The 14,232-nt window shown below is 39.1% G+C and overlaps 2 protein-coding genes across 2 annotated transcripts in view; both read left to right on the top strand.

Moving 5' to 3' along the window:
• Positions 1-14,232, top strand: part of LOC149152584 (ATP-dependent 6-phosphofructokinase 6-like) — a 269,302-nt gene that overhangs the window by 74,791 nt on the left and 180,279 nt on the right. The window lies entirely within an intron of this gene.
• Positions 9,646-11,738, top strand: LOC149152585 (uncharacterized). The gene is made up of 2 exons (XM_089440452.1): positions 9,646-11,274; positions 11,399-11,738. Exon 1 carries the CDS (start codon positions 9,733-9,735, stop codon positions 11,035-11,037), a length of 1,305 nt encoding a protein of 434 aa, XP_089296578.1. The 5' UTR covers positions 9,646-9,732; the 3' UTR covers positions 11,038-11,274; positions 11,399-11,738.

Raw genomic sequence — 14,232 nt, 5'->3', positions numbered from 1 at the left:
CCCGAAGTGCAGGGGAGCTAGGAATCTAGACCCCAAGGGGTGGGGGCGAGTCCCGTGGAACACTAGGGAAGAGTCTCAAAGAATACTATTGAAAGGAAGATTTTTCTTGACTGGGTTTTCCCCTTGAGGGGAGTTTTGTCCTTGCATAGTGCCTACATCTGGTGTCCATTGTTTTATATGCTTTCACTTTGGTAATTGCTTGATGAACTAAAAGAAATAAGATATAAAGAATCGTAATAACAAATCAAGAACATCATAAGTAATTATCAAGAATAAGAAAATATTTCTGCCTTTCTGATTTTCTAACATTGTATCAGAGCTTTGGTGAAGAAAGAAGAAAAAGGCAATCTCAAGTACTTGATCAGGGAACCATTCAAAGGGATTATCTCAGGGAAGGAATCTACTATATTCAAGGAAGATGTCTAACATAATCAAGGGAGAGAACAAACTTGAAGGAGCCTCAAACTACAGGTCTTGGAAGAAAATGATTGACGTCATCCTTGAAAAGAACAAGGTACTAGACTTGGTCAAAGGAAATGTAAAGAAGCCTACAAATGACTCCAGTGATGCTGACAAAGTGAAATTCAGGGAACTAGAATTGGTGGCCACAACTCTAATGGTAGAAGGAATAAAGGACAACCTTGTCCCATTCATAGCCAACATCAATCGTGCTCAAGAAATGTATGAAGCCTTGTCAAAATTATTCACTATTAAGAACATTGGTCAAGTGGCAAGCTTGAATAATGAACTAAGGACCACAAAGATGACTATAGAAGATACAATGACCTCCTTCTTTGTGAAGATAGCAAGAATCAAAGATGATCTTTTGCCATTGATGAAATTGTTCTAGACAAAGAACTCGCGATCATCACTTTATTAGGATTGCCGACTACTTGGGGTGCATTTGCTGCAGGGCTTAATAGTTGGAAGAAGGCTCCCACTTTTGAAGAACTATGGACTGCCTGTAGTCAAGAAGAGTTGAGGATCTCTCTAGTTGCCAATCCTGAAGGAGTATCAATTGCCTACATTGCTCAACATAAAGGAAAGAAATCAAAAGGACCAAGGAAGAAAGTTGACATGTCCAAGGTAGAATGCTATCAATGTCATAAGAAGGGTCATTACAGGGTTGACTGCCTTGACAATCCAAAGAATAAGAAGAGAGATAGAGATCATGCTAACATTGATGAAGAAGGGGACCCAAAGAAAGTAAAACCCGAAGAATCTGATATAAGGGACCTACACTACTAAGTCCATTGCTTCTAGTCCTAGATATTCTATTTTGTGTTTTTGATGTTTTTGAATTTATAGGTTTTTAACATGTTTTTGGAAAAAAACATTGTTTGTTTTTTGTAAGTTTATAGGTATCCCTCAAGCTTTCAATGGAGCCCCCAACAACTCCCAAAGATAAGTATCTCATTTCCTTTTAGTTTTTGGTTTCATGTACTCATTTAGTTTTGATTATATTAATACTAATCACCATTCTCCCTCTATTGTCTTGATTAGGAAAACATCTGCTATATTCTCAAGGAGTATGAAAGAGGACCACTCAAGACAAGGTTTGTCAAGGAACAAAGGTATGCTTTAAAACATTGATTTCTTTATAATAAATGTTTATTCATTTGACAATCTATTACTAACATTGTTGTGACTAGCTATAGTGAATCATATTGATTCTTATTTTGAGTGATTCATCACTTGATAAATCTACCCCACTCCTATTTGTAACTGATTTTATAGAACCTTAGACAGGTTGTCTGGAAAACCCTAATCTAAGGGTGTGTTAATGTGAATGTTTGAAACCCGAAACCACGTAGGGATATTGTGAAATGCTATTTGAAGTTCTTGTTGGTGATGTCATGTTTGGGATTTCAGTATGATCATGAAATCTTAACTTGTTAGGGTTAAGTGATATTTGTTTGAAAACCTAGCTTGGTCTAGGTCAATTATATGTCTAATGTATTAATGATGTTTGACATATGATGTGCTTATGATATACTGATGAATTCCTAGATATATGTGTTGACTTAATTATTGATGGTCATAAGTCGTAGGATTTAATATAAGTCCTTGTATGAGATTGTAGGATGATGATATTTGGAAATCTAGGGTTTCGCAACTAAACCCTAATAGTAGTAAAATCTCTAGTATATGTACCAATCTGAGATCTATTTATATAATGATTGTTGAGATTGTGAAAAATGAAATTCTAGGGTTTTGGAGTTAAACCATAGTAGAAGTAAAAATCTCTGATGTATGATGACAATGTGATAATTTGAGATTTGTAAAAGATCGTTGAAATCTGAGTTTTAGTTGTGATTGATGGTTGAAATTCTAGGGATCGCAACTAACCCTAGTGGAAGCTGGTCATGTTAATGACTAAGCTGTGATTGGTTTTGATTGATTCTCTTGTATGCAATCTAGGATTTGTATGAAACCCTAGTGGAACATCTAACATGTGAATTCTGAAAGTTGTTAGATACCTTGTAGATCTATATTTGAATTGTTTCTAGGGTTTGTTATATGTTGTAGTAGGGTATGTTACACCTTTGAAGGAAACATTGAAACCGTAGATGGAATGACGGTTGTTATGAATTAGTCTAGGGTTTATGACAAAGTTCCTAGCAATATGTTGAAGAGTATGTTTGTAATTAAGTTTGGGTATCTGATATGTATAAAGTTGAAATGCTTCCATGATTCTGATATGGCTAACTTCATGCTTCTATAGATTTGGTTGCACTTGCTATCTAAGTTGTGTAGGTACATCATCTTCAAGATGGTGAAGATGATCGTAAGTAAAATTGATGTGTTAAGCATGATATATGAATGACTCTGATAAGAAGAATGAAAACCATGAAAGATTCTTCGATGACGTAAAGAAGAAGTAAATCTCCCTAAGTTAAGAGGAAGTCTGGATGAAATCTCCCTAGGATAAGAGGATGGTTGAGAATATTCTTTATATAGGAATGATTAGATCCTCTGTGATTAAGAGGGAGTGATAGATATGGTTCTCTACTTCATGTGTCATGAGACCAGGACTAACAACCGTAAGTTTTAGTGAAGGCCATGAATAGGAGAAGGAAATTAGAGAATGCATTTTTATGTGCTGCTGGAAGAAGGAAAGCATGATTCGATTGAAGAATATGTTGCTACATATGAAGAAGGAAAGAAAAGTGTATGATTAAGGAATTTCCTGTCAAAGATTTGGTTGGCAATTCTAGCATGGAAAGTTGAGAAGCAACATCAATTTGTCTGGAAGACCTCGAAGGTTTGTTTTGATTATGTACATGTGAAACTATATTATTGATTGGGGTTCTATTTGTACAGGTGAATCTCTTGAAAGTTTTGATAGCATGTTGGTTGCCAATTAGTTTGATTGGGAGAGATTGGTCATCCTTGATCTGCTGGATCAAGGAGTGTTGAGGTTTTGTGAGTCAAGCATTGCTTAGGAGGATATCTGGCCTACAGGTTGTGTTGATGTCTAGGTCCCGAAGTTGGCAAGGCGGTGTTGATTATAGAGCTCTGTTTTTTTGGATACACACCTGGATCTTTGGGTTGGTGGCGAGCAAGTAAGCTTGATGGTACCTAAAGTGGCTAAAAGCTTGAGTCCACCTTATTCCCACTTGGATAGATTGCCTTGGTCAGGAATCTAGTCCGTGGTATTGTGGTGCCTAAATTGTTGAGAGACCAATGGATAGATTGCCCTGATCAGGAATCTAGTCCATGGCATTGCGGTGCCTAAAAGTTCTTCTTCGTTCATATAGTTGAGATCTTCCTTGTACTTGTATATTATGAATACCTCCCTAGTTAAGAGGGAGTGTTGGAAAATGTAACTAGGTTCGGTCTTCATTTAATGTATTTGAGTCATCTTGTAATATACTTGTCAAAAGAATAAAGAAAAGAATCATTATAATTATTATTGTGACTTATTAAAGCACGGGTTTCATGCTTGGGTCATAATGTTTTAGCTCAAAAGTCCCCTTTGAGGACTTCTAGAATTTACTCTGAGTCAATAGAATCATTATACTTTTAAAGAGACCCTTCTTGGGCTTTTGAATCATGTAAAGTATCGAGTCAAATGTAATTTATGTATCCTCCACATCAAGTTGGCCTAGAAGAGATCAAGTCGGCCTAAGGACATCAATTCGACCTCCCTTGAAGCCTATAAATAGAAGCAAGTCGAATTCATTGGAGCACTTCATCTCACACAAGTTTGATATCTCTAAGGAAGCTGGAAAGTGCGAAGTTTGAAGTCGGGAAGCCAAAAGAAGTGCGAGTTGGGTGGAGTCTAAGGAGAAGAAGAAAATTGAAATTTTGGTGCCTCTCTCTCTCTCTATTTCGTGCCCTAGATTGGGAGATCGAAGTCTTCCAAGTTTTACTAATGTCGGAAGCTGCCTGATGCCGGACGCTGCTGCCTAGTCAAAGTTGCTGGAAAGAGGTTGAAGATCTAAGAGCCTGACTTGGTGTGGAGGGAAGGTCTGGTCTTTGTCTAGGGTGAAGAGCCTCAAAGAATACTATTGAAAGGAAGAATTTTCTTGACTGGGTTTTCCACTCGAGGGGAGTTTTTCCCTGGCATAGTGCTTACATCTGGTGTCCACTGTTTTATGTGCTTTTGCTTTGGTAATTGCTTGATGAAATAAAAGAAAGAAGATATAAAGAATTGTAATAACAAATAAAAAATATCACAAGTAATTATCAAGAATAAGAAAATATTTCTGCGTTTTTGATTTTCTAACAGGTCATACAGGGACAAGGAGTCACAACCATAGTTTTAAAATTCGGCCGATTCGAAACGGAAACGGCCGAGTTGATTCGTTTCATTGCCCATAAATGTGACTCGGTGGAGGAAACGGTTCAGTAGGCCGAGTCAGCCATGACTCGGCTGAGTCATTCAATGACTCGGCCAACTCGACCGCTTCCATATTGACTCGGCCGAGTCATAACCAGTGCCTTGTAACCCCATCAAAACAACGATTTGACATTTTTTTAATGAAATTTTGAAGTGTTTGCTGATTGGTTTGGACTCCAATGTGTTTTATGAATTAGTTAAATGTTATTTGGGGTCCATTTCCTCCTCCCAAACCCTATTTAACACACTCAATGCTCTCTACTATTGATATGTTATTCAAATTTCATGGTAATGTTAAATTCTTAAAGTAAAAGTGACATTCTCCTTAATCTTCATTTTCATCCTTTTACCTAAATCTTTAACATTACCATGAAATGACTCAGGATGTTTGAGAGTGGTTTCGGCCTCATTGGATTTCATATGGAGAAAGTAGAATTTTAGATTTCATTCAAAATCCAGCAGACTTATCAGTTTTTCAGGATTTCAGGATTGGAGGATTGCAATGTTTCCATTGAATTTTGTCATGTATTAGGGTATGGAACTCGTATTTAATCAAGAGCACCAATCCCTCTATGTACCTTGATGTTAGTGACATTGGTTGTCGAACTCCTCTGGGATTCGCTCCCAAACCAGGTGTTTCTGAAAATGTTGCTCCCGCTCCCGTTTTCGCTCCTGCTCCCAAGTAACACAAAGAAGAGAAACCGTTTGGATCAAAAAGGGTTAAATGATCTAGTTTATGTCCAATACAACCTCCGGCTCAGACGAAACCATTTGCTGAACAAAAGACCTGATTCAGATCCCATTGTGTTGGAAGACGTTGATCCAACATCAAATTGGGTAGTGGAGAGTCGTCCAGCAGAGTTTGATCCTGATGAGGATCTTGATTTAGATTTAGATATCAAGACATCAGTTGAACTTGAACATGCTGTTCAGTTGAATGCAGATCCCAATCCACCAGCCTCAGTCTCACAGCCAGCAAGGACTCCAGTTGTAGGTGTTTCCTCTGCTCATCCATGACAGAAGCGTAGCCGCATATCTACTCTATTGCAGCTTGCATCTGTTGCAGTTTCACAGCCTGCTAGTGGTACCACTTCTACAGTTGGAGATGATGATGATGATGAGGAGCCATGGGGCCCCTTGTCCGACTCTGATGATGATCCAGAGATTGATCGACATGATCTTCGCTCCTCTAGCAGTAGCTACTAGCCAGTAGCTGTAGTACTAGTACTGGAGTCTGGTCACAATTTACTTTTGTTGTCTTGGTTATGTGTTTTTTGTTTTGAGTCTTTGATCATGTATGACAGTTGACTATGTATTGCCATTGGGTACCATTTTGATATAATGGATTGGTTCATGAGCCTACTTTGATCATATGTTGTCTTCCATCTATATTATAATGGTGTGTGTTTGGAAACATGAATGAAAACCTTTAAAAATATGTTTAAAATCTTTAAAATTATGTTTTTTATAAAAAAATAAATATTTAATGTATTTTTTACAGCGATCGAGTCATTGAAATCGAGTCGGCCGAGTCATTACCGTTTCGGAGTCGGAGTCGGAGTCGATCGTGGGCCAAGTCGGAGTCGGAGTCGGAGTTTTAAAACTATGGTCACAACCTTGGTCGATGGTGGGGCAACTCACAATTTCATCAATGCAGCCTTGGTGGCAAAGAGAGGTATTCCCACATAATGGTTTGAGGGTTTTAACATTGTGGTCGCTGATGGATACAACATGACATGTACGTAGAGAATTCCATGCTTGAACGTGACACCGAGCAATTGCACATTTACCGATAACTTCTATGTAGTGGATCTTGAAGACACCGATGTTGTATTGGAGGTACAATGGTTATACTCATTGGGGAAGTTCTTAATGAATTACCAAGTAATAGAGATGGAATTTAGGGCCTCAAAAGGCAATAAAGTAATTGCTGAATAAGCATGACGAGGGTTTTGGAGAGATTCCCCAAGGGAGACCTCCTGACAGGGGTTTTGAGCACACCTTAGAACCAGAGGAGGGGGAAAAACCAATGATCACCATACCCTATAAGCATTCAAAGAAATTTAAGGATGAGATAGAAAAGGCCATCAAAGAACTACTAGCCATGGGCCACATCAGACCTTGTTTGAGCGCATTTGCCTCATCAATAATTTTGGTAAAGGAAGAGGATGGTACTTGGAGGATGTGCATTGATTATCAAGCCTTGAACAAAAAGGCCATAAAAAATAGGCACCCATCCCCAGGATTGATGAGTTGTTGGATTGGTTGCATGGAGCAGTGTATTCTCGAAAATTGATCTTCAATCAGGTTATCATCATATTAGAGTCCGAGAGCAGGATGTGCATAAGATAGCCTTTGGGTGCCACTATGGGCATTTTGAATTCTTGGTCATGTCATTTGGGTTGACCAATGCATTGATCACCTTTCAGTCCTGCATGAATCACATATTCAACAAACAGTTGAGGAAGTTCTTATTGGTATTCTTTGATGACCTCCTCATATACAACAAAACATGAGAGGAGTATTTGGGAGATTTGGATGAGATTTTGGGTGTTATGGAGCAGTCACTTTATTCCAAGGCATCAAAGTGTGAATTCGGGATGATTGAGATCCTTTGTTTGGGCCACGTGCTCAGTGCGCAGGGAGTACATGTACATCAAGAGAAGATATAGGCTATATTGGATTGGCCCACACCTAAGAACCTTACCAAGTTGCGAGGATTCTTTGGGATTTGCAACTATTGAAGGTGATTCATTAAAGGATTCTCTTGGTGAGGCACGCCACTGATCAACTTGATGAAGAAAGGGGCGTTCAGGTGGACGGAGGAGTCAAAGAGGGCATTGAAAAGCTTAAAGAGGTGATGAGCTCGTGATTAGTTCTAAAACTTCTTAACTTCAGCCAAGCCTTCGTATTGGAATGTGATGCTTTGGGTGAGGGGATAGGAGCTATATTGATGCAAAATTAACACTTGTTAGCCTTCAAAATCCAGAAGCTCAAAGATCTAGAGAAACTCTATTCCATCTACGACAAAGAGATGCTCGCCACCATGCATGCTTTGACAAAGTTTAGACAATACATGGTAGTGGGCAAGTTTGTGGGCATGACAGATCACAACAACTTATGACACACCCTGGAACAAAAGGACCTGAATGAAAGACAACAAAAATGGGTAAGTGAGATTGAAGCCTATGATTTTGAGATTGAGTACGTGAAGGGTAAGAGGAATGTCACGGCTGATGCACTTTCTAGGAAACCAACTGCGTGTTCACTCATGGAGAGCACAGGAGATTGGAAAACCCACCTCTTGGTAGAATATTCCATAAACAAGTTTGCTAGTAAGTTAATGGACGATTTCATCTAGGATGGAAGGTACACAATAGTAGATGGAGTCATTTTCTATAATGGCAGGTTATACTTGGTCCCTGAATCCACACTCAAAGAAAAGATCTTGAAGACTGCACATGACACACCACTAGCAGGGCATCAGGGGTTCTTCAAAACTTACAGGCAGATCAGAGAAAGGTTTTCTTGGAAAAGCCTCAAGGATGATGTGTTGAGGCACGTATGGGAGTGCATGACTTGTCAGTGGAACACGCCCCGCATACTCCTACTGCAGGATTTCTACAACCCTTACCAGTTCCATGGTAGAAGTGGGAAAGCATATTGATGGATTATATCACAGGTCTACCCAAGGCACAGGGCAAGGATTGCATCTACGTGATAGTTGACAAGTTGACCAAGTTCACACTTTTCCTTGCGATTTCAGCAGATTATAACGCTGCACAAGTGGTAGCATTGTTCTTCAAAGCAGTGTTGTTAAAATCGCGATTTTATCGTAAAAGCGCGATTTTTTCATTTAGCCGATTCAAATCGCGATTTTTATACATAAAAATCGCCACTTTTTTTTATAACGATTTTTATCGAAAAAATCGCGATTTTTTATGTTAAAATCGCCAGAGGCGCGGGCAACGGGCGTTTTATATAGAAAATAGATTTTTCTTTTATTTCATTCAGCAGTCCGCGCGGAGGAGGAGGAGAAGAAGTGAGGGAGAGGGTTGCCGTCGGATTTGGGAGCGAATCCAAGCGATTTTAGGAGGAATCCAAGCCAAGATCACCAATTTGTCCATAAACCAGGTATGTAGATTAATTTTTTTTTGTTTTGGTTCTATAAAAACTTTGTTTTTCATTGTTTTTAAAGAATTTTTGGAAATTTTTCATTGATTTGGGATGGGTTATTTGTTATGACTATGAGAACCAATTTTTTATTTTTATTTTCTCATTTTCTTTAAACATTGTTTATTTTTTTTGATTTTTCATTGTTTTTTGGCATTTGGTTGGGTAACTTGGGTTTAGAAATTGGGATTTTGGAAATAATTAGCTTGTAATTTTGCAAATGCTAAATTGTAATTTGTATTTACTATTATCATTTATGTAATCCTAAATTCCTATTTCCTAATCCTTATTTTTCCATAGGTTTGCAAATTCAAAATTCAAAAACAAACATGCCAAGGAAATTGGATCCTTTCTGGGAATATGGTGACCCTAAAACTCTGAATGATAGACAAAACTTGTATTGCAAGTTGTGTGGAAAGGAAATATTCGGGGGGGTGTACAGGTTGAAGTTCCACCTTGCACAAATCCCTGGACGTGATGTGGGGCCCTGTCTAAAGACAAATGATGAAATTATCCAAAAAGCCATGAGAGCATTGGGAGAATTAGAGCACACTAGAGACGCCAAAGAAGAACTCAAAAGGCAACTAAAAAGGTCAGCTGAAGGAAGTGGGCTAAGTGGCACAGGTTCTACTGCAGCGTCAGTCAATCCGGTAGCTGCATCATCATATTTTGTTCCTCGAACCACACCTGGTTCACAACCAACTATTGGTTCAATGCTAAAAAGAACTGAAAAAGAAAAAGCTGACAAGTTGATGACAAAATTTCTCCTCTGGAGTGATATTCCTTTCAGCATTATAAGGAATAATCCATTTTTCCAACCTACTGTTGATGCTATTGCCAGTGTTGGCTCGGGGTACAAACTCCCTTCTCTTCATGATTTCAGAGGCCGGCTTCTTCAAGATGAAAAGCGTGACTGCACCCAAAGATTGGAGGATTTTAGGGCATCATGGGCACAAACAGGATGCACTGTTATGTCAGATGGTTGGACTGACCAAAAGGGGAGAACCCTTATAAACTTCTTGGTTAGTTGTCCCTTGGGGACTATGTTTATCAAATCTGTTGATGCAACTCATCAAATCAAAGATGCAAGAACTTTATGTGATTTGCTGGATGTGTTTATTTTGGAGGTGGGTGCAGAAAATGTTGTCCAAGTCATAACGGACAATGCTGCAAATTATGTTGCTGCTGGTAGAATGCTTATGGACAGGCATCCTGCTTTATTTTGGACACCTTGTGCTGCCCATTGTATTGATTTGATGTTAGAGGACATTGGGAAAATTCCCTTTGTCAAAGAGGTTGTTGACTCATCAAAAAGCATCACAAAATTTATTTACAATCACACATCTGTGCTTAGCTTGATGAGAAAATGCACCAACAACAAAGAGTTGGTGCGCCCCGCCATTACACGGTTTGCGACGAGTTTCATATCTCTTCAATCCCTCTTGAATTCTATGTGGGATTTGAAGAGAATGTTTCTTTCAGAGGAGTGGCGTGCTTCGTCAATGAGCCGCAAACCAGAAGGAGAGGCCGTCTGCAGAGTAGTTTCATACCAGGAGGACTTCTGGGCGGGAGTGCAGGAGGTGTGCGCTGTTACAGAACCTTTGGTAAAGGTTCTTCGGTTGGTTGATGGTGAGAAGCCCGCAATGGGCTATTTGTATGAAGCCATGGATAGGGCCAAAGAAGCCATTCGGTCCTACTATGATGACAAGGGAGATGATGGGTTCCAGAGACAACTCCTTCTATGGAACGTCATTGATGAGCGATGGAACAACACACTCCATCGTCCCATTCATGCTGCTGGGCTTTTCCTGAACCCTGCATTTTCTTATGCATGTGGGTTTAATTTTGATGTTGAGGTCATGGAAGGATTATTAACCTGTGTCCAGAAGATGGTGAGATCTTCAGAAGAACGTATGGAGATCTCTAGACAAATTGAGCAATATAAGTTGTCAGGTGGCTTATTTGGCTTTGAGATGGCTGTCATTGATAGGACGGTTAAAATGCCAAGTATTTTTTAGTTTGTAGTATGTACTTTGTTTCAAATTTCATTGTTTCTTCAAATTCCATTTTTTTCTTATGTTTATTTAAAATTTTATTTGTAATTTTGTTGTAGACGCATGGTGGAAGATGTATGGTGGCAGAGTACCCCTTTTGCAAAATCTTGCCATACGCATCCTCAGCCAAACATGCAGCTCCTCGGGATGTGAGCGCAATTGGAGTGTATTTGAAAAAATACACAACAAGAAGCGCAATAGGTTAACACTTAAACATTTAAAATATTGCAAATTTCCAAATAAATTTTTGAATTCATTAAAGTTTTAAACAATATTTTTTTTATAATATTAATTATTAATTTATTATTTCATGAACTTTGTACAGGTTGGAGTCCCATAGACTTAATGACATGGTCTATGTCTACTACAATCTTCGATTGTGGGTGAAACAACTAGAGAAGACACCTGATACGGAAGCCATCTCATTGGATGGGATTGACACCACTGCTGAATGGAGGGTTGAGACCGAGAGGCCTCTCATGGATCCCACTGAGGATTGGTTAGTGCAGGATGAGGGGGAGGAGGAGGAGGAGGAGGAGGAGGAGGAGGAGCAGGAGCAGGAGCAGGAGGAGGAGGAGTTGGAGGAGCAGGAGGAGGAGGTGACACCGCCTACCAGGGCTACCCGGGCTACCACTACCACCAGTAGAGGACGTGGTCTCCGTCCACCTCAGCCTCCTGTAGCTGCTACTACTAGTTCTTCAGCTTCTAGAGCACGTCAGACTCCACTGCCATTTCCACCACCACAGGCACCAGCTTCTACATCTAGAGGGAAAGAGAAAGTTGTGCCATTTTCTCGCAAGAGGGGCAGAGGAAATCAATAGGATTAGACTTTCATTTTATTGTATATGACATTATGACATGATGAGATACATTATCATATTTTTTGTTGATATTTTGAGGCTGAGTTGGACTTGGGACTCAGGACTTACTATTCAGGACATGATTCAATGTTATGTGTGATTTTAGCGCTAGAAATGATATTAAACATCTTATATATTAGTTTTTTTATCATATTTATGTGTCAATGTATTTATTTTATGTTGTAGATGGTTTAGATATTAAAAAAATTGAAAAAAATTGAAAAAAAATGAATATTTTTGTGCCAAACGATTTTTTCCCGCTTTTTTCCGATTTTTTCCCGATTTTAACGATTTTTTCCGCTTTTTTCCCGGCGCCGATTAAATCCCGATCGCGATGTGTGCAACACTGCTTCAAAGAGGTGTTTAGACTTCATGGGCTGCCTAAAAATATAGTTAGTGACCGAGACAATAGATTTATCAGTGCATTTTGGTAGGAGTTGTTTAGATTGGTGGGCATGGAGTTGACCCCTAGTACTAGTTATCACCCTCAAACAGATGGCTAGATAGAGATTGTGAATGAATGGATTGAGGTGTATCTACGTAACTATGTGTCAGGGCAACAAAAGGCATGGATCAAATGGTTACATCTCGAGGAGCACAACTACAACACCACTTACCATATATCCATTGGAATGACCCCATTCAAGGCACTGTATGGGTACAATGCTCCACCATTTGTCGATTTGGCATTTGGGGATAGCAAGGCTCCAATAGGCAAAGATCATATACAAGAAAGCCACGACATCCTTAAGGTCCTTAAGGAGAATCTAAAGGCCGCCCAGAACCAACTGAGGATGTATGCAGGGAAGCACATAGTAGAGTGCAACTTTGAGGTAGGAGATTTAGTTTTCCTAAGATTGCAACCATGTAGATGGTCTTCACTCAAGAAAAGTGGTGCAAAGAAACTATAACCAAGATTTTATTAGCCATACAAAATAATTAGACGAATTGGTGAAGTAGCTTATGAGTTGGACTTGTCGGTGGGGAGCAAAATCAACAATTGCTTCCATATGTCATGCCTCAAGAAGGCAGTAGGTCAACGAGTTACTACTTCAGCTGAGCTACCTCCTTTGGACGAGGAGGGGTAGTTAATGTTGATTCCAAAAGCCATCATGGCTATCTAAGAGAGGAGATTGAGGGGTGGGATGATCTCAGAATACCTTATTAGGTGGAAGGATTTGCTTGAGGAGGACACCACATGGGAAGGGGAATAGATCTTGTAGCATTAGAATTTGCAATTTCTTGAGGACAAGCAATGTCGGGAAGGGGGGATTGTAATGTTCTCTTTGAATTAATTGCCCAAGGAAGGACGTAGTAACCTATCTAAACCCGTAGGCTATAGTCATCTCAAAAGGGGAAATTATTATTTTATGCTACCTAGGTAACATTAGATAATACAAATTAAAAGGGGGCAAATGGTGGGAAACTTGCAAGTCACTCTGAATTTAAGAAGGAAAAGTCCCAAAGAGAAACTATATAAGGAAGGAAGGAGAGTCATTATGATTGTCATGGATTATTATTCTTTTTGATTTTGGGCTGAGGCTCTTAGAGGGTTTTAAGACCCCTTTCTTGATTGGTTTTGGTGGTGAAAGATTCCACCCCAGCCAATTTTTCCACTTCTCTTTGTTACAAGACTGAATTCTAGCTGGAGAATTCTAAGGGAGCGAGGGCTGGTATCTACCATTTTGAAGCAGCGAAGGCTAGAGACTATCTTTTTGAGGCAGCAAAGGGATAGAGACTATCTTTTTGTGGCAGCGACGATTGGCTTGACATTATGATCTTTTTGAGGCAGCAAAGGGCTAGAGTATGTCTTTTTGTGGCAGTGACAATTGACTTGGCATTATGATCATTGTTTTTGCCACTCAATCAATTTATTAGGATTTGTAGGTATTGGTTTAATGCCCTTGACTATTCCCCTCAATTTTTTACTCATTAATTGCATTCAAATCTTTACTCTTCGTGTGTAAATGTTATATGAATTGAATTTTTATAAAGGGATTTCCATTCTCAAAAAATGAATTGAGTAATATGTAAATGAAGAATTTTTAAATGCTTTTGTGATAAAAAATTGTTGTAATGGAACAATGTTGTTAACAGTTTTATATTATTTTGGAAAATTTTCACAATAGTAAAATACTTGTGAATGCTTTGTTTCTTTGAACATAGCTCTATTTCCATCACTCATAGTAGGGTAGGTTGTGTCAATTTGAATTTGTGCTCTCCACCGCAATACCCTTTACTCTATTCGAATGGTGGCTCTCTTTGAATGGGTGCTTCCTTATTAATTGATAAGGACTAC

This window comes from Pinus tabuliformis, chromosome 9 (assembly GCF_031772625.1).
Source record: "Pinus tabuliformis cultivar Carrire ecotype Pingquan chromosome 9, CPIR1, whole genome shotgun sequence".
In the NCBI taxonomy this organism is placed as follows: Eukaryota; Viridiplantae; Streptophyta; class Pinopsida; order Pinales; family Pinaceae; genus Pinus; species Pinus tabuliformis.
The sequence above is the reverse complement of the archived record's forward strand: the minus strand, read 5'-3'. Positions and strand labels throughout refer to the sequence as shown.

Bases quoted from the DNA above. Each gene is read 5' to 3' on its own strand.
- LOC149152585 (XM_089440452.1), top strand. From the start codon at position 9,733: ATGCTAAAAAGAACTGAAAAAGAAAAAGCTGACAAGTTGATGACAAAA.